Source organism: Haematobia irritans, chromosome 3, assembly GCF_050003625.1.
Source record: "Haematobia irritans isolate KBUSLIRL chromosome 3, ASM5000362v1, whole genome shotgun sequence".
Taxonomy (NCBI): Eukaryota; Metazoa; Arthropoda; class Insecta; order Diptera; family Muscidae; genus Haematobia; species Haematobia irritans.
The window spans coordinates 11,365,152-11,384,752 of NC_134399.1; the positions used below are offsets into that span (position 1 = coordinate 11,365,152).

A 19,601-nucleotide genomic window follows, 5' to 3' on the forward strand; every position below is an offset into this window, starting at 1 on the left:
TTTTGTCAAAATTTTATTTCTATAGAAAATTCTTTGTCAAAATTTAATTTCTATGGAAAATTTTCGTAAAATTTTATTTCTATAGAAAATTTTGCCAAATTTTTATTTCTATAGAAAATTCTTTGTCAAAATTTTATTTCTATAGAAAATTTTCTCAAAATTTTATTTCCATAGAAAAATCTTTGTCAAAATTTTATTTCTATAGAAAATTTTCGCAAAATTTTATTTCTATAGAAAATTTTCGCAAAATTTTATTTCTATAGAAAATTTTCTCAAAATTTTATTTCTACAGAAAATTTTCTCAAAATTTTATTTCTATAGAAAATTTTTGCAAAATTTTATTTCTATAGAAAATTTTGTCAAGATTTTATTTCGATAGACAATTTTGTCACAATCTACATTTTTTATAGAATTCTACTAACTGTGGCAACCGTGTCTGGTACACAGACGCCTAATGATTGATTTAGTTATTTGTGATTTCCTGTTGTGATCGAGGCCTTTTGTAACAACAAAACAGTAGTGTGGTATGCGATGTATACCTGCTTTCTAGTTTTAATGGCAATCCAAACGTGCCTTTTGCATTAAATACAATGCAAATGTGATCTTTGTAATCTCCAGTTTAGTTGACCCAAAAAATACAGCTGCTTAAAGCAAGAGGATCGAAATATAACACCTGCCTGAACACAACAATGAAACAAAAACTATGAGATGGGCTGTGTGTTATAATGTGCAAATGCAATATGCATTTTCAAATTTTGATTTTTCAAACAAACCCATATGTACATAGAAAACTATCACCCACAATTTTTACAATTAAATTGAAGTCGAAAACTTCAATTAAATTATTGATGGACACAATTAACTTTTTAATCAAATTAAAAACATGAAATAAATATTGAAAGTTATAATGTTTTGTTTTTCATTAAAATATTAATTATCCCAATTACTGCTGACAGATTGCTTGTTTGAAGTTTTAGCAAAAAAAAACTGCTAAAATATCAGATTTTTGTCTGCTAAAAAACAGCAGTTGCTATTAACAGCAGATTTTTTTGAGTGCAGAACCGTTGTCCCCAGTAATCTTACCTGTAAATGTATAGACGAATTGTAATGTTTAAAATTAAAATTTATTTGCTTTTTCATTGCGTGTTTACATATACATTTTTGTGTATTTGTTATAATAAAGATTTAATTTTTGTGGTGTAGTATACATATAAAAACATGCTCCATAAATCACAGATCACTGAGCAGGGATTAAAAAAGATTAAGGTATACTGTAAAACACAACCTAACAAATATAATATCTCCAAAAGATTATTCCGTTCACTTCTTAAGTACAAATTCATACATACACATGTATAGTATAGTGGTGGTGCTATACGAAAAAAATATGTTTTCTTCTTAAAAATAAAAATTTCCAAAGTTTGATGTTTTTTTGTCAGTTGGGTTTAAGGCTTTAATTTTTTTAAGTGTTTGAGTGAAAATTTTCTAAGAAAACATATTTGGGAGACTTAAATTATATATACAAAAGATGCTAAACATTAAATTTTCGAGATATATTTTCTTAATATTTTTTTTTATAATATATTCTGATATTTATTTTGTCATATCATATTTATTTTTTGAAGGAAATTAATTTAAATCAACATTGTGCAAAATTCCCTAATTTCACTTAATTATCCATATAAATTAATGTGCCTTATATATACGAACAATTTCCGAACAAATTTTTTACGATTCTACAATTTTTTTCCCGAAATTATTCTTCAAACTTCATAATACCATTTGCTTTTTCTAAATACAAAAAAGAGAGAAAGTACTTAGATACAAAAAATATTTTTAAACTGATGAAAGATTTATCATATTTTCATTGCAAAACCTATTTTTTTGTTTAAACTTTGTAACATTTTGTAAAAATTTTATTTCAATAGAAAATTTTCTCAAAACTTTATTTCTAAAGAAAATTTTATTTTTATAGAAAATTTTTCCAAATTTTATTTTTATAGAAATTTTTGTCAAAATTTTATTTCTATAGAAAATTTTGTCAAAATTGTATTTCTATAAAAAATTTTGTCCAAATTTTATTTCTGTAGAAAATGTTGTAAAATTATATTTCTATAGAAAATTTTGTCAAAATTTTATTTCTATAGAAAATTTTATCAAAATTTTATTTCTATAGAAAATTTTGTCAAAAGTTTATTTCTATAGAAAATTTTGTCAAAAGTATATTTCTATAGAAAATTTTGTAAAATTTTATTTCTATAGAAAATTTTGTTTAAATTTTATTTCTATAGAAAATTTTGTCATAATTTTATTTCTATAAAAAATTTTGTCAAAATTTTATTTCTATAGAAAATTTTGTCAAAATTGTATTTCTATAGAAAATTTTGTCAAAATTGTATTTCTATAGAAAATTTTGTCAAAATTTTATTTCTATAGAAAATTTTGTCAAAATTTTATTTCCACAGAAAATTTTGTTCAAATTTTATTTCTATAGAAAATTTTGTCAAAATTTTATTTCTATAGAAAATTTTGCCAAAATTTGATTTCTATAGAAAATTTTCTCAAAATTTTATTTCTATAGAAAATTTATCAAAATTTTAATTTTATAGAAAATTTTGTCAAAATTTTGTTTCTGTAGAAAATTTTGTCAAAATTTGATTTCAAAATTTGGTTTCTATAGAAAATTTTGTCAACATTTTATTTATATAGAAAATTTTATCAAAACTTTATTTCTATAGAAAATTTTCTCTAAATTTTATTACTATAGAAAATTTTGCCAAAATTTTATTTCTATAGAAAATTTTATTTCTATAGAAATTTTTGTCAAAATTTTATTTCTGTAGAAAGTTTTTTCAAAATTTTATTTCTATAGAAAATTTTGTCAAAATTTTATTTCTATAGAAAATTTTGCCAAAATTTTATTTCTATGGAAAATTTTTTCCAAATTTTATTTTTATAGAAAATTTTATTTCTATAGAAAAAATTTTCAAAATTTTATTTCTATTGAAAATTTTCTCATTTTATTTCTATAGAAAATTTTGTCAAAATTTTACTTCTATAGAAAATTTTGTCAAAATTTTACTTCTATAGAAAATTTTATCAAAATTTTATTCCCATAGAAAATTTTCCCAAAATTTTATTTCTATAGAAAATTTTATCAAAATTTTATTTCTATAGAAATTTTTTTCAAAATTGTATTTCTATAGAAAATTTTCTCAAAATTTTATTACTATAGAAAATTTTTGTCAAAATTTTATTTCTATAGAAAATTTTGTCAAAATTTTATTTCTTTAGAAAATTTTGTCAAAATTTTATTTCTGTAGAAAATTTTGTCAAAATTTGATTTCTATAGAAAATTTTGCCAAAATTTGATTTCTATAGAAAATTTTGTCAAAATTTTGTTTCTGTAGAAAATTTTGTCAAAATTTGATTTCTATAGAAAATTTTGTCAAAATTTGGTTTCTTTAGAAAAATTTGTCAACATTTTATTCCTATAGAAAATTTTATCAAAACTTTATTTCTATAGAAAATTTTATCAAAACTTTATTTCTATAGAAAATTTTCTCAAAATTTTATTACTATAGAAAATTTCCTCAAAATTTTATTACTATAGAAAATTTTGGCAAAATTTTATTTCTATAGAAAATTTTGTCAAAATTTTATTTCTATAGAAAATTTTGTTCAAATTTTATTTCTATAGAAAATTTTTGTCAAAATTTTATTTCTTTAGAAAATTTTGTCAAAATTTGATTTCTATAGAAAATTTTGTCAAAATTTGGCTTCTATAGAAAATTTTGTCAAAATTTTATTTCTATAGAAAATTTTATCAAAATTTTATTTCTATAGAATATTTTGCCAAAATTAGATTTCTATAGGAAATTTTGTCAAAATTTTATTTCTATAGAAAATTTTTGAAAAATTTTATTTCTATAGAAAATTTTTGAAAAATTTTATTACTATAGAAAATTTTGCCAAAATTTTATTTCTATAGAAAATTTTATCAAAATTTTATTTTTATAGAGATTTTTGTCAAAATTTTATTTCTATAGAAAATTTTATTAAAATTTTATTTCTATAGAAAATTTTGCCAAAATTTTATTTCTATAGAAAATTTTGTTCAAATTTTATTTTTATAGAAAATTTTGCCAAAATTTTATTTCTGTAGAAAATTTTATCAAAATGTTATTTCTATAGAATATTTTGTCAAAATTTGATTTCTATAGAAAATTTTGCCAAAATTTTATTTCTATAGAAAATTTTATCAAAATTTTATTTCTATAGAATATTTTGCCAAAATTTTATTTCTATAGAAAATTTTGTCAAAATTTTATTTCTATAGAAAATTTTCGAAAAATTTTATTTCTAAAGAAAATTTTCGAAAAATTTTATTTCTATAGAAAATTTTTGAAAAATTATTTTCGAAAAATTTTATTTCTATAGAAAATATTAGAAAAAATTTATTTCTATAGAAAATTTTTTCAAAATTTTATTTCTACAGAAAATTTTGTCAAATTTAGATTTCTATAGAAAATTCTGTCAAAATTTTATTTCTATAGAAAATTTTGTCAACATTTTATTTTTACAGAAAATTCTGTCAAAATTTTATTTCTATATAAAATTTTATCAAAATTTTATTTCTGTAGGAAATGTTATATCTATAGAAAATTTAAATTTAGTTTCGACTTCCAGTAGAAGAAATAATACTAGATTTCAAGAAAATAAAAATTTTAAATTAATTGTTGAAAAATATCTGCTATGTTTTTAGAAAGAAAGTAGCATATGACTCATCATTTGTGTATAAGGTCTACAGTTTTGTGTAACAAACCAAAAAGTAATATAATGATCCTTAAATTAACTCTTTTTTAAATATTATTCTTAATACTGTTTAACTTTTAACACCTATAGTCCCCTCAAAGGTACTTATTTACGTGATGTTTTTATTTCCAAACGCTTTTTTAACACCTGATATGTCTGATGCATGCTTCGCATTTGAAATCGTATCGATGTCGTTACATCACGTTGTAATTGTTGAACTTCCTGTATATCTTTGCGTAAATTTATATACTCGTTGCGTACCTGGAAATTTAATTAAATGTATTTGCATGAAAAAAATGAATTAACTAACAATTTTTTCTTAAATTACCTCAGACATTGATTCCAATAACTCTAAAACACATGTATCATCAATTTCTTGATTGCAATCCAAACATCGTTGCTCAACTTCATGAAGTTTGTGTGCCATACAATTCAACTGGGAACCTGCATGGGCCACCTTGAGTAAAGAAAAATCGAAATTTATTTTTTCATTTATCTACAAACATTGCCTGCTGTTAAGTTAAACTTAAAAAATATTTAATTAATAAAAAAGCCACCATATTTATGCTATATAAAGGACAAATTTCTTTTCTTCAATGATATTTTATTTAAAAAATATAAAAAAATAAATATGTATTCTTCATAAGATTTTTTGATCCACTTGCGGGTTATATTAAAACCTTATGAAGCTACATATTTCCAGAATGTGTCGTATTTATTTTTGAATGCCTCGCAGTTGTAAAACCAAGTTTCAAAATATCAAGGACGATATTTACAAAAAATAGTAGAACACAATTTTTTGGTTTTATACCCTCCACCATAGGATGGTTAGGTTAGGTTGGGTTTAAGTCCGTGTTTTTTTCTATTTCAGTCCATCCATCCACATTTACGCATAGGCACTTCTAGTTTTTTTTTTGCCATTGAACTCATCCGATTTTTTTCATTTGTTGAACAACAAATTCCTACAGATTCTAGTTCCTCTGAAATATGTAAGGTAGTTCCCAGGGAGCCACCAAAAAGTTTTTCAGCGGTGGACTATCCCACCTCAGTAATGCTGGTGACATTTCTGAGGGTTTCAAAGCTTCTCTAAGTCGTTTCACTGCAATGTGGAACGCCGTTCGAACTCGGCTATAAAAAGGAGGTCCCTTGTCATTGATCTTAACATGGAATCGGGAAGCACTCAGTGATAATAGAGAAGTTCACCAATGTGGTATCACAATGGACTGAATAGTCTAGGTGAGCCTGATACATCGCGCTGCCACCTAACCTAACCTAACCTTACCTAATCTAACCTAACCTAACCTAATGTTGTTCCTAGCCTTGCTAACTCACCCGATTCGCGCTTCCTTGGTATGTTCCTGTGGCCAGTCATCCATACTAGGTGAATATTATACTGCTCAGCCATCTCGTGGAGAGATTTGCGGCAGTCTTCAACCATTTTCGAGTTAAGAAATACAGAGTCCAGTGATTTTATTGCAGATTGGCTATCAGGGTATATATTTATGCCAACATATATGGGGGCATATTAACTTTGTTATTCCGTTTGAAAAACATCGAAATATTGGTCTCAGATCCCATAAAGCATATATTCTGGGTCGTGGTGAAAGTCTGAGGCGATCTAGAGATGTCCATCCGTTCGTGACATCCGAACGAAAAAAGCTGTAGACTTGAAACTTGACACACGTAGCTTCAATTGATGTAGGTATGATGGTACTGAAAATCGGCCATATAGGACCAATTTTAGGTATAGCTCCAGAGCCTGTTGAAGTAACAAATTTCATCCTAACCAACTAAATTTAACTAAATTTTGGTACGTGATTAATTCCCTCTAACAACCAGGCAAAAATCGGTCCATAGCGGTACATAATTATATAAAGCCCCAATATAAGCCGATCCCCAAAATTGATTTTCGAAGCCTCCTGGAGCAAATTTACTTGGATCCGGTTGAAATTCGGTACGTGATGTCAGTATATACATAATTTCTAATAATCATACAAAAGTTTGTCCATAATCGGGTCAATAGTTCAAAAGTGGAAATATTTCGTATTTATTATAGAATTGGAACACTATGCGACCACGACTTCCTATTTAGCTATATCACAAAAAATGTGTAAATAAACCAAATACAATAAAATTCATGAATGTCAGAAATTCAAGGTATACTTTAATATGGGCTGTTAATTCGTTTAATTCGCTCTTATCGTTTCAATATTAGGAAAGGCTATTTCTGTATTACGATTTATTTTTATCCTCTAAGGTCCAAAGTCATAGAGTATGGGTATGTGTATGATAAGTTGGGTGTCACAACATATTTTGTTAAATAGGTCAATATCTGCTTCAGCTTGAATTAACTTAAATGTCACAGGGATATTTCCTTTAACTTACAAGCTTTTTTTTCACTTACAGATTTTTCCAATTCACTTAAATCTTGATATGAAGATTCCATGTTTAAATTAATATTAAAAAAATTAAATGCCACAAATTTTCATATAAGTGAATATGTAAATAGAAAAAACAATTTTGTTGTATTTATTAATATTTTTGATTTTCTTCTTTCAATTATGTCTTTTTTTGAGTTTTTGTATATCTATGCTCTTCCTCTGCTATTGATGGTCTAACTCAACTCTTGAACTGTTCGTATAACTTCGCGGACATTTCCTTTTATACATTTAATATGACAACCAAACTCTGGATAAAATTGCTTACTATCTATGTTGAATTTTCGTGTATACACTTTCCATCATACTCTCTGGATTTCCGCCCAGCATCCTTGTATAGGATGTTGTTGCTCAAGTTTAGTTGTATGCCGGTATTTTAATTGATAACAGGAAAGCTCTTCAAATGTTTATGATAGAGAATATTTTACAAATGTATTCTCACTAACATATTAGAGATAGAGAGACAGAGAAACAGGGAGAGATTTGCTGGGTTCCATCACACAGCAAAAAAATATGAAATCAAAAAGGTGCTCTTCATTTCTCTTGTGTCTCATGCTCTTCTAACCACATAACAATAGGCTTTACAAATTGTTGTGCTTTGTTTTTTTTTTTCTCTTCTAAATATACGTTCAGTTTGTTTATCATGTATGTACAAAAAGTGAGGTTTATTTACATCTGTAAGGGGAAGAATATAAAAAGAATCTATTCAAATAGAATAAAATTAGCATATGATTCAAAATATTATGTTTTGCGCAGACACGGATGTAATATGATGAATAGAATGCGGTCCTAATTATTAACTAACTTGTCTCCTTATTATCCTGTTTTAGAATTTCACTTCCGCTTTCATTTAATAGGGATCTCCTCATTATACGCCAATGGACCTTTTCTATCATTATATGTGTCTATGTACTTTTACCACCGAATGTATTTGCTAACTATTGTATAAAAATAAATGAAAGTAAATGTTATGGAAGGATCTCTTTTATAGGATACAAATATATTACCAACCAGGAAATTTAAACCAATGTTTATATTTCTCTTCTAATCTTTACAATAATGAATTAATTCAAAATGGGTTTTGTTAAAAAATATCACAAAATTAGAAAGCACCAATTGAGCACACATAAGTTGGGTAGACCAACTGTAGACGTATTTACGAGTATTTAAAAATTAGTATCGATTTTTGCCAGATTTTACAGAAAAGTTTCTCAAAAAGTTATTTCTATAGAAAATTTCTCAAAATTGTATTTCTATAGATTTTTTTTTTTCAAAACTTTATTTCTGTAGAAAATTTTCTCAACATTTTATTTCTATAGAAAATTTTCTCAAACGTTTATTTCTATAGAAAATTTCGCAAAATTTTATTTACTCTAGAAAAATTTTTCAAACTGAAAATTTTGTCAAATCTTATTTCTATAGAAAATTCAAAAAATTAAATTTTTATTTCTATAGAAAATTTTGTCAAAATTTTAATTCTAAAGAAAATGTTCCCAAACTTCTATTTCTATAGAAAATTTTCTCAAACTTTTATTTCCATAGTAAAATTTGTCAACATTTTATTTCTATAGAAAATTTTGTCAAAATTTTACTTCTAAAGAAAATTTTCCAAAACTTCTATTTCTATAGAAAATGTTCTCGAAAATTTTTTTTTCTATAGAAAATTTTTTCAAAATTTTATTCATAAAGAAAATTTTCTCAAAATTTTATTTCTGTGGAAAATTTTCTCAAAATTTTATTGCTGTAGAAATTTTTCTAAAAATTTTATTTCTATAGAAAATGTTCTCCAAATTTTTTTCTATAGAAAATTTTCTTAAAATTTTATTTCTATGAAAAATTTTTTCAAAATTGTATTTCTAAAGAAAATTTTCTCAAAATTTTATTTCTATAGAAAATTTTCTCACAATTTTATTTCTATAGAAAATTTTCTCAAAATTTTATTGCTATAGAAAATTTCCTCAAAATGTTATTTCTATGGAATATTTTTCCAAATTTTATTTCTATAGAAAATTTTCTCAAAATTTTATTGCTATAGAAAATTTCCTCAAAATATTATTTCTATAGAAAATTTTCTCAAAATTTTATTTCTGTAGAAAATTTTCTCAAAATTTTATTTTTATAGAAAATTTTCTCAAAATTTTATTTCTATAGAAAATTTTCTCAAAATTTTATTTCTATAGAAAATTTTCTCAAAATTTTTTTTTCTATAGAAAATTTTCTCAATATTTTTTTTCTATAGAAAATTTTCTTAAAGTTTTATTTCTATGAAAAATTTTTTCAAAATTGTATTTCTAAAGAAAATTTTCTCAAAATTTTATTTCTATAGAAAATTTTCTCAAAATTTTATTGCTATAGAAAATTTTCTCAAAATTTTATTTCTATAGAAAATTTTCTCAAAATTTTATTGCTGTAGAAAATTTTCTCAAAATTTTATTTTTATAGAAAATTTTCTCAAAATTTTATTTCTATAGAAAATTTTCTCAAAATTTTATTTCTATAGAAAATTTTCTCAAAATATTTTTTCTATAGAAAATTTTCTCAAAATTTTATTTCTATGAAAAATTTTTTCAAAATTGTATTTCTAAAGAAAATTTTCTCAAAATTTTATTTCTATAGAAAATTTTCTCAAAATTTTATTGCAATAGAAAATTTTCTCAAAATTTTATTTCTATAGAAAATTTTCTCAAAATTGTATTTCTGTAGAAAATTTTCTCAAAATTTTATTGCTATAGAAAATTTTCTCAAAATTTTATTTCTATAGAAAATTTTCTCAAAATTTTATTTCTATAAAAAATTTTCTCAAAATTTTATTTCTCTAGAAAATGTTTTCAAAATTTTTTTTTCTATACAAAATTTTCTCAAAATTTTATTTATAAGAAAATTTTCTCAAAACTTTTAATTCAAAAAAAAAAAAAAAAATCTCAAAATTTTATTTCTGTAGAAAATTTTATTGCTGTAGAAATTTTTTTCAAAATGTTATTGCTATAGAAAATTTTCTCAAAATTTTATTTCTATAGAAAATTTTCTCAAAATTTTATTTCTCTAGAAAATTTTCTCAAAATTTTTTTTCTATAGAAACTGTTCTCGATTTTTTTCTATAGAAAATTTTCTTAAAATTTTATTTCTATAAAAAAATTTTTCAAAATTGTATTTCTAAAGAAAATTTTCTCAAAATTTTAATTCTAAAGAAAATTTTCCCAAAATGTTATTTCTATGGAATATTTTTCAATATTTTGTTTCTATAGAAAATTTTCTCAAAATTTTATTTTTGTAAAAATTTTTCTCAAAATTTTATTTCTATAGAAAATTTTTTTCAAAATTTTATTTCTGTAGAAAATTTTCTCAAAATTTTATTGCTGTAGAAAATTTTCTCAAAATTTTATTGCTATAGAAAATTTTCTCAACATTTTATTTCTATAGAAAATTTTATTGCTATAGAAAATGTTCTCAAAATTTTATTTCTATAGAGAATTTTGTCAAAATATTATTTCTATAGAAAATTTCTCAAAATTTTTTTTCTATAGAAAATTTTCTCAAAATTTTATTTCTATAGAGAATTTTGTCAAAATATTATTTCTATAGAAAATTTTCTCAAAATTTTATTGCTATAGAAAATTTTACCAAAATTTTATTTCCGTAAAAATTTTTCTCAAAATTGTATTTCTATGGAAATTTAAATTTAATTGAGGAACATCTATGTATTCGGAAGTTTGTAACAATTTTTTCCCCGCTAAGATATTATTTAGTAGAAACAATTTTTTGTAGCAATTTTTTCTCCGCTAAGAAATTTTTTAGTAGAAACAGCAAAAAGTCTGCTGAAAAAGGGAAAACAGTTTCTGTCTGCTTTTTTTAAATTTGTTTACACTAAAGCAGCTTTTAGTACCGCTGAAACAAAGAAAACACGTAATATAGGGGCCATCAATCATCATCTGCTGCAAAATCTGCCACTAAGATATTTTGGTTTATCAAGTTCGCTGTTTCATTTTATTCAACTTTAACCTTGCTCTTACAGTTAATTATAAAGTAAAATGAAAATGATAAGATGATTTACATTATTGGTGAAAAACGGTTCAGTTTGGGAAGAATAATTCTCGCTGTAATTTCCCAAAGAAGTTAGCATAAGAGACCCAAAATGAATCGTCTCCCCCTGCATACTAAAGCTATGGAAATTTGAATTAGGCAACGATGAAGCATGTGTATAGTCAGGCTTGTGTAGATTGGTATTTGGCATTTTCTTTTCAATAAAATAATATTATCAATTCCCTTCATCTTCTTGTCCAATAAGCTCGAATAAAAATATAATATATAGAACAAAATAAATAATATAAGTAGAAAACAATATTTATTTAAGGCATTTCATTAAACTATATAAATTTTACTAAAACAAATTTTAAGATTACCACATATGTAAGACACTATGCATGTTCATTTCCTTGCTTCTTAATAATAATAAAAAAATTGCAAATGTTAGTAGGGCTATACTTAATAAAAATAGTATATATTAACTTGAACTTGAACTATCATCATCGATGGGTTTCATATAATAAAGGCAGTATTCCTTTTTCAACACTTGATGTTTACCCATTTCACATGTAAAGCGTATACCACGTTTTTGATAATCCATAAAACATCGTAAAAAATGTCTATTTGTTTCATGCACATTGGGATGTTGCAAATATTCCTCCACAGGCATCCATTGTAATTTGGCAATTTCCCTTTCACAACGTGTTAGATCCAAAGTTTTGGGTGTTAATGCTACCACACAATAGATATCGGAACAACCAAAAATTCCACCATGAGCATGGCGTATGCTAATAACGGTGTTAAATTCACATTCTACGCCGGTTTCTTCTCGCACCTCTCGTATAGCGGCATCCACAATATTTTCTTTTGGTTCTGCATAACCTCCAGGTAGCTTCCAGCTATTTGGTATTAAAGAAAATCGTTCACTTACGACTAAAACTTCATTATTTTTATTGACAACAAGTCCACCAACACCCAACATGGTATGGGCATAAACTGGAATATTTTCGTATTCGTCACTTGGAAGCCAACGGTAGAGTACAACATAACCTTGTTTTGCATGATGGAATTCAAAACCAACCTGAAATTGTTAATAAAATAGAATAATGTTATTAACTGAGATGCGTATAAGAATAATTTTTATGCGAAAATTCATAAAAATCTTAACTAGAGCAAAAACGACAGCTGTTTTTTTTTTAGCAGATTTTGGTAATTTTTTCTTTATTTTCGATTTATCATCTGATAATCGTTACTTTTAAGTTTATTCCACCCTAGGGAGTAGGGTATAGACATTTTTGAAGTCTTCTATTTCGATTTCCAAAAAAAAAAAATCTCATTACCGAACTAAATGGTACATTTATTTTTGATTTTATATAATTAATTAGTTATAGTGGCATGCGCTATTATTGACCTTACTGGCTTATTGTTATGTCTTAAAAATAAATAAAAAACAAGTAAGAAAAGTCTAAAGTCGGGAGGGTTCGACTATATTATCCCCTGCACCACTTCGTAGATCCACATTTTCGATACCATATCAAATCCGTCAAATGATGACTCGATCTGAAGAAAATTTGTTAGACTTCTACCAAATCTACAGACGGCTAATGCCCTGCGGTGGAAAATTATGTGAGTGAAAAAACTATAGGAAACATTCAAATCTGAAGGAACTTTTAGGCAACATCGCAAAAGTGTATTTATGAATTATCGGCCGATAGTTATGTATTAGAAATATAGGAAAATTTAAGTAAAAGTTTTCGACTTAGCAGTGGCGACTTTACAAGAAAAATTTTGGTATTTTGGCCATTTTTGCCGAAATCAGAAAAACAATATATATGGGAAGCATATCGATAACGTTAATTCTACTCCATATGCAAAGTTTCACGTAAATCAGAGTAAAACTATGCCTTCTGTGGTTATATGAGTGTACCAAATAAATAGGGTTCTATTCTTACACAAAACACATACTTGTGCCAAATTTCAAGTCGATTGGACTTAAATTGCTACCTAGACTTTGATCACAAAAATGGAATCACGGACATTGCTAGATTGACTCAGGGTCCGGCCCTGAGCAATATTGCCAAAGACACCTTATGCCTATCTCGTCTTCTTTTGGGTATTGGAAACATATGCGCTAACTTATAATACCCCGTTCCACAGTGTGGCGCATGGTATAAAAATAAAGATCTTTAATATTGACGTATATAATCGGGGAATGATTTTCCAAAATTTGATCATAAAACTCTTATTGATTGTCCCTCTAATTAATAGGTACAATTTTCTATAGAAATAAAATTTTGCAAAAATTTTCTAAGAAAAAAAATTTGCAAAATTTTCTAAAAATTGCCAAAAATGCTCTACAGAAATAATTTTTTGCAAGAATGTTCTATAGAAATAAAAATGTGCAAAAACTTTCAACAGAAAGTTTTGAGAAAATTTTCTATAGAAATAAAATCTTAACAAAATTTTCTATAGAAATAAAATGTTGACAAAATTTTCTATAGAAATAAAATTTTGACAAAATTTTCTATAGAAATAAAACGTTGATAAAATTTTCTGTAGAAATAAAATTTTGAACAAATTTTCTATTGAAATAAAATTGTTGACCAAATTTTCTATAGAAATAACGTTTTCACCAAATTCTATAGAAATAAAATTTTGGTAAAACTTTCTATAGAAATAAAATTTTGACAAAATTTTCTTTAGAAATAACATTTTGACAACATTTTCTTTAGAAATAAAATTTTGAAAAAATTTTCTTTAGAAATAAAATTTTGACAAAATATTCTATAGAAATAAAATTTTGGCAAAACTTTCTATAGAAATAAAATTTTGACAAAATTTTCTATAGAAATAAAATTTTGACAAAATTTTCTTTAGAAATAAAATTTTGACAACATTTTCTTTAGAAATAAAATTTTGAAAAAATTTTCTTTAGAAATAAAATTTTGACAAAATATTCTATAGAAATAAAATTTTGGCAAAACTTTCTATAGAAATAAAATTTTGACAAAATTTTCTTAGAAACAAAATTTTAACATAATTTTCTATAGAAATAAAATTTTGCGAAAATTTTCTATAGAAATAAAGTTTTGACACAAAAGTTTTTATAGAAATAAAATTTTGACAAAATTTTCTATACAAATAAAATGTTGATATAATTTTCTATAGAAATAAATTTTGACCAATTTTTCTATAGAAATAACATTTTGACAAAATCTTCTATAGAAATAACATTTTGACAAAATTTTCTTTTAGAAATAAAATTTTGACAAAATTTTCTTTAGAATTAAAATTTTGACAAAATTTTCTTTAGAAATAAAATTTTGACAAAAATTTCTATAGAAATGAAATTTTGACAAAATTTCATTTCATTATGTTAAAATTTTCTTAGAAATAAAATTTTAACATAATTTTCTATACCAATAAATTTTTTGTAGAAATAAAAAGAGCGATGCCTTCGGATCTGATATCTAAATTTGTTTTCTCATTTGTGGTATCCATAGCTAGGATATGGAATGCCTTGCCGATAGTGCTCAGGAATTTCAATTTCACGGTTGTTCAGTTCAGGAATTAATTATTGTATAGAAAATTTTCTCAAAATTTTCTATAGAAATAAAATTTTGAGAAAATTTTCTATACAAAAAAAAATTTTGACAAAATTTTCTATAGAAATAAAATTTTGACAAAATTTTCTATAGAAATAAAATTTTGACAAAATTTTCTATAGAAATAAAATTTTGACAAAATTTTCTTAGAAACTAAATTTTAACATAATTTTCTATAGAAATAAAATTTTGCGAAAATTTTCTATAGAAATAAAGTTTTGACACAAAATTTTTTATAGAAATAAAATTTTGTTGTTTTTTTGTTTTTTGATCTCAGCTTAAAGCCATGCATTGACTAAACTACAAGTGTAGCTTAACCAACAGAGGAAAAGTATGCTTGTCAAATTTATTTGGGCAAAGCCCTATAGACTGCAAGATGGTTGGATGTACAGCTGTTTCGGAATTACCACATTCCTCATCAGCATCCTCTACTTGCAGCAAAACTATCAACCAATTATCAGAATAAATTCGGGTAATTCACTCAACCCAACGTGAACTACACTTGAACCTCCCGAAAAAGGGTTTGATAGTCGGCTACTGCCTAAACAAATTTGCCAGCATATCTCTTTTCCTTTGCCAAACTCAAATCATCGATTTGTATGTATTTGGCTGGGTTTGTTTTTGAGCGTGCTTCCTCTATCTTCATTCGTTTTGTTTGTTATTGTTGGCTTCTCTTCAATCGTTATTGTTGTTTTTTTGTTTTTTGATCTCAGCTTAAAGCCATGCATTGACTAAACTACAAGTGTAGCTTAACCAACAGAGGAAAAGTATGCTTGTCAAATTTATTTGGGCAAAGCCCATAGACTGCAAGATGGTTGGATGTACAGCTGTTTCGGAATTACCACATTCCTCATCAGCATCCTCTACTTGCAGCAAAACTATCAACCAATTATCAGAATAAATTCGGGTAATTCACTCAACCCAACGTGAACTACACTTGAACCTCCCGAAAAAGGGTTTGATAGTCGGCTACTGCCTAAACAAATTTGACAAAATTTTCTATAGAAATAAATTTTGACAAAATTTTCTATAGAAATAAAATTTTGACAAAATTTTCTATAGAAATAAAATTTTGACAAAATTTTCTATAGAAATAAAATTTTGACAAAATTTTCTATAGAAATAAAATTTTGACAAAATTTTCTATAGAAATAAAATTTTGACAAAATTTTCTATAGAAATAAAATTTTGACAAAATTTTCTATAGAAATAAAATTTTGACAAAATTTTCTATAGAAATAAAATTTTGACAAAGTTTTCTATAGAAATAAAATTTTGACAAAATTTTCTTAGAAACAAAATTTTAACATAATTTTCTATAGAAATAAAATTTTGCGAAAATTTTCTATAGAAATAAAGTTTTGACACAACATTTTTTATAGAAATAAAATTTTGACAAAATTTTCTATAGAAATAAATTTTGACAAAATTTTCTATAGAAATAAAATTTTGACAAAATTTTCTATAGAAATAAAATTTTGACAAAATTTTCTATAGAAATAAAATTTTGACAAAAAATTTTCTATAGAAATAAATTTTGACAAAAAATTTTCTATAGAAATAAAATTTTGGGAAAATTTTCTATAGAAATAAAATTTTGAGAAAAATTTTTGTAGAAATAAACTTTGCGAAAAATTTTTGTAGAAATAAAATTTGGACAACATTTTCTATAGAAATAAAATTTTGGCAAAACTTTCTATAGAAATAAAACTTTGACAAAATTTTCTATAGAAATAAGATTTGGACAAATAAAATTTTGACATCATTTTCTACAGAAATAAAATTTTGACAACATTTTCTATAGAAATAAAATTTTGACAAAATTTTTTATGGAAATAAAATTTTGAGAAAATTTTCTATAGAAATAAAATTTTGACAAAATTTTCTATAGAAATAAAATTTTGACAAAATTTTATATAGAAATAACATTTTGCGAAAATTTTCTATAGAAATAAAATTTTGCGAAAATTATCTATAGAAATAAAATTTTGCGAACATTTTCTATAGAAATAAAATTTTCGAAAATTTTCTATAGAAATAAAATTTTGCGAAAATTTTTTGTAGAAATAAAATTTTTACCAAATTTTATTTCTATAGAAATAAAATTTGGAAAATATTTTCTATAGAAATACAATTTTGGCAAAACTTTCTATAGAAATAAAATTTGGACAAAATTTTCTATACAAATCAAATTTTGACAAAATTTTCTATAGAAATAAAATTTTGACAAAATTTTCTATAGAAATAAATTTTGTCAAAATTTTCTATAGAAATAAAATTTTGGCCAAATTTTCTATAGAAATAAAATTTTGACAAAATTTTATATAGAAATAAAATTTTGCGAAAATTTTCTATAGAAATAAAATTTTGCGAAAATTATCTATAGAAATAAAATTTTGCGAACATTTTCTATAGAAATAAAATTTTCGAAAATTTTCTATAGAAATAAAATTTTGCGAAAATTTTTTGTAGAAATAAAATTTTTACCAAATTTTATTTCTATAGAAATAAAATTTGGAAAATATTTTCTATAGAAATACAATTTTGGCAAAACTTTCTATAGAAATAAAATTTGGACAAAATTTTCTATACAAATCAAATTTTGACAAAATTTTCTATACAAATAAAATTTTGACAAAATTTTCTATAGAAATAAAACTTTGGCAAAATTGTCCATAAATTCAAAATAAAATATTTCTTTCGAAAAAAAAAAACATATTAATCCATACGTCCTATTTTTGTCTTATGAAATCTTTTTCAAAGAACAGATTTTTAAATCAAATACTTAGCATTGAAAGGAAATGAAGATATGTGTAGCATATTTGCTCTGCTTAATAAATCTACTGACCTTTGTTAAATGTGGTACCCATGTGGAATGTTCGGTTTTTACTGTAAACCATATAGCTCGATGTTTTTGATCTTTCCAGTACTCCAATGATTCTGCAAAAGTATTACAAAATGTAAGATAATAAATGGAAATTTCATTCATATGAAATTTTTGTTATTACTTTCTAATTTTTCAGGAAAATTTTCCTCCATGTCGAATTCTTTACTCGAATCAACAGTTACACCATTGAAACGATCTACACTGCCCTTAAACACTCCAGGTGGGGCATCCATTATGCTTTGATATCTAAAAACAAAGATAAGAATATTATATTGAATCTAAACATTAACCATTAATGTGTTTTCACTTACTTATGGAAAAAATCGGAATTCTTATTCTGAGCTTGACTATAGTTCCTATTAGAGATTTGATTATATTTTACAGCGGTTAGTGTATACAATTGACGATTTGTAGTTACTCTATAGATTGTTTTAGCTATTTGTAAAGCGATACACTTTGGACTAGACGACATTTAAGTTATAAGTATGTTTTAAACTTTGTATTGAATCAAATTAAACTATGCCTTCTTGATATAATAGTATTCACGCATATAAAACCAAATGTTGATGCAAAACAAGAATAGAAATCAACAATTGATCGGTGATGTTCTGTTTTAAGAGGTCCACAAAATGAGTAAGATAAGGCCGCCCATACACCTACTCAATCTAACAATAATTATAATAATTATAATGAAATCTATATATACCAATACATATGTGTTGGAATATTACAACGTATAATCTAAACAAAAACAAATAAAAACAATAACAACAGTGAAGATAAGCAATGGCACCAGAAGGTTATGTAAAAATTTACTGTCTTGTTAATAAATTTGCTAGTCTACAATTTCCCAATATCCAAAAGTAAGAAATTAATTCATGAATTTAGTTTTTGTTACAAAAAAATTAATATTTATACTTGCTGATCAGTTTTATTTATATTCTTTTTATTTTGTTAAAAACAACCATTCACCTATTTAACAATTTTTAATTATTTAATTTCCCGTTTGTATGTTTGGTCATAATTTTAGCATTATTTTATTTCTTTTGTACTGAGAGTATTTATTCTTTTTTTCTTTATATACAACATAAAAATAATTTATATTTACAATAAATAATTTAAATGCGAATAACAAGGAAGTGTTGCGTGTGTGACACAATGAAATATAGTTTTGCACCACAAAAAAGAATCAAAACAAATTTGATGAATATAGTGTGAAAAAGAGAAAAGTGCTGCCAAGTTACCCGGTTCAAAAATGCCAATTTCCTGACAAAATAGCCGTTACAAAATACATATGTAAAGAACAGTGTTGTCAACTTAGGGGTTTCCACTAAATGTATTGGGTTTTTGGAGAAACTCTAGTTTAGCTATACTACTTAAATTTTGTTTTTGTTGTTTTGGGTCCATAGAGAATTAAATTTTATGTCGAAATAGCAAGTAATCGATTTGCGGTCGAAACCGGATAACCGGTTCTTCTTGCCTAAAGTATGAGTAAAAAATCTTTTATAAAACCGGTTTTACTGAACCGATTACTTTTAAATGTACATCACTAAAAAGGTAAAGGTATGACCCTAGTTTTTCCGGCTATTGGTATAGGTTCTGCGTAAAAAATGTGCGTTTTCGAACCGGGTTTTTTAAAAAACTGGCTATAGAAAAACGTTCGATGTAAATGTATTAAGTAACTAGTTGTAAATTGTAGCCAACTCTTCTAGAACCGGAGTTATGCGCAGTTGAATTTAATTTTATCTGTGAAAAGTTGACTTTTGCAGAGTAAGCTATTATACTAATTTTTGTTTAAAAGTTGTTTTTCGGCTAGAATAAAATAGAAACGGT

General features: G+C 24.4%; 2 protein-coding genes across 7 annotated transcripts; both read right to left on the reverse strand.

Moving 5' to 3' along the window:
- Nucleotides 1-4,725: 4,725 nt before the first annotated feature.
- On the reverse strand, nucleotides 4,726-7,429 carry LOC142230325 (uncharacterized). The gene is made up of 3 exons (XM_075300964.1): nucleotides 7,220-7,429; nucleotides 5,144-5,272; nucleotides 4,726-5,076 (listed from the first exon to the last, which is right to left on the reverse strand). The coding sequence occupies exons 1-3, from the start codon at nucleotides 7,259-7,261 to the stop codon at nucleotides 4,921-4,923; spliced, it is 327 nt and encodes a 108-aa protein (XP_075157079.1). The 5' UTR covers nucleotides 7,262-7,429; the 3' UTR covers nucleotides 4,726-4,920.
- A 4,146-nt stretch (nucleotides 7,430-11,575) lies between these two features.
- On the reverse strand, nucleotides 11,576-18,924 carry LOC142229316 (uncharacterized). Of its 6 annotated transcripts, none has more exons than XM_075299867.1 (5): nucleotides 18,877-18,924; nucleotides 18,080-18,433; nucleotides 17,890-18,014; nucleotides 17,730-17,821; nucleotides 11,576-12,357 (listed from the first exon to the last, which is right to left on the reverse strand). In XM_075299867.1, exons 2-5 carry the CDS (start codon nucleotides 18,238-18,240, stop codon nucleotides 11,755-11,757), a joined length of 981 nt encoding a protein of 326 aa, XP_075155982.1. In that variant the 5' UTR covers nucleotides 18,241-18,433; nucleotides 18,877-18,924; the 3' UTR covers nucleotides 11,576-11,754. The 6 variants fall into 6 exon arrangements, with proteins under 6 accessions (XP_075155982.1, XP_075155981.1, XP_075155983.1 ...); XM_075299866.1 differs by having other exon boundaries at nucleotides 18,741-18,877; XM_075299868.1 differs by lacking the exon at nucleotides 18,877-18,924 and adding an exon at nucleotides 18,741-18,868 and having other exon boundaries at nucleotides 18,080-18,229.
- Between the last annotated feature and the right edge of the window lie 677 nt (nucleotides 18,925-19,601).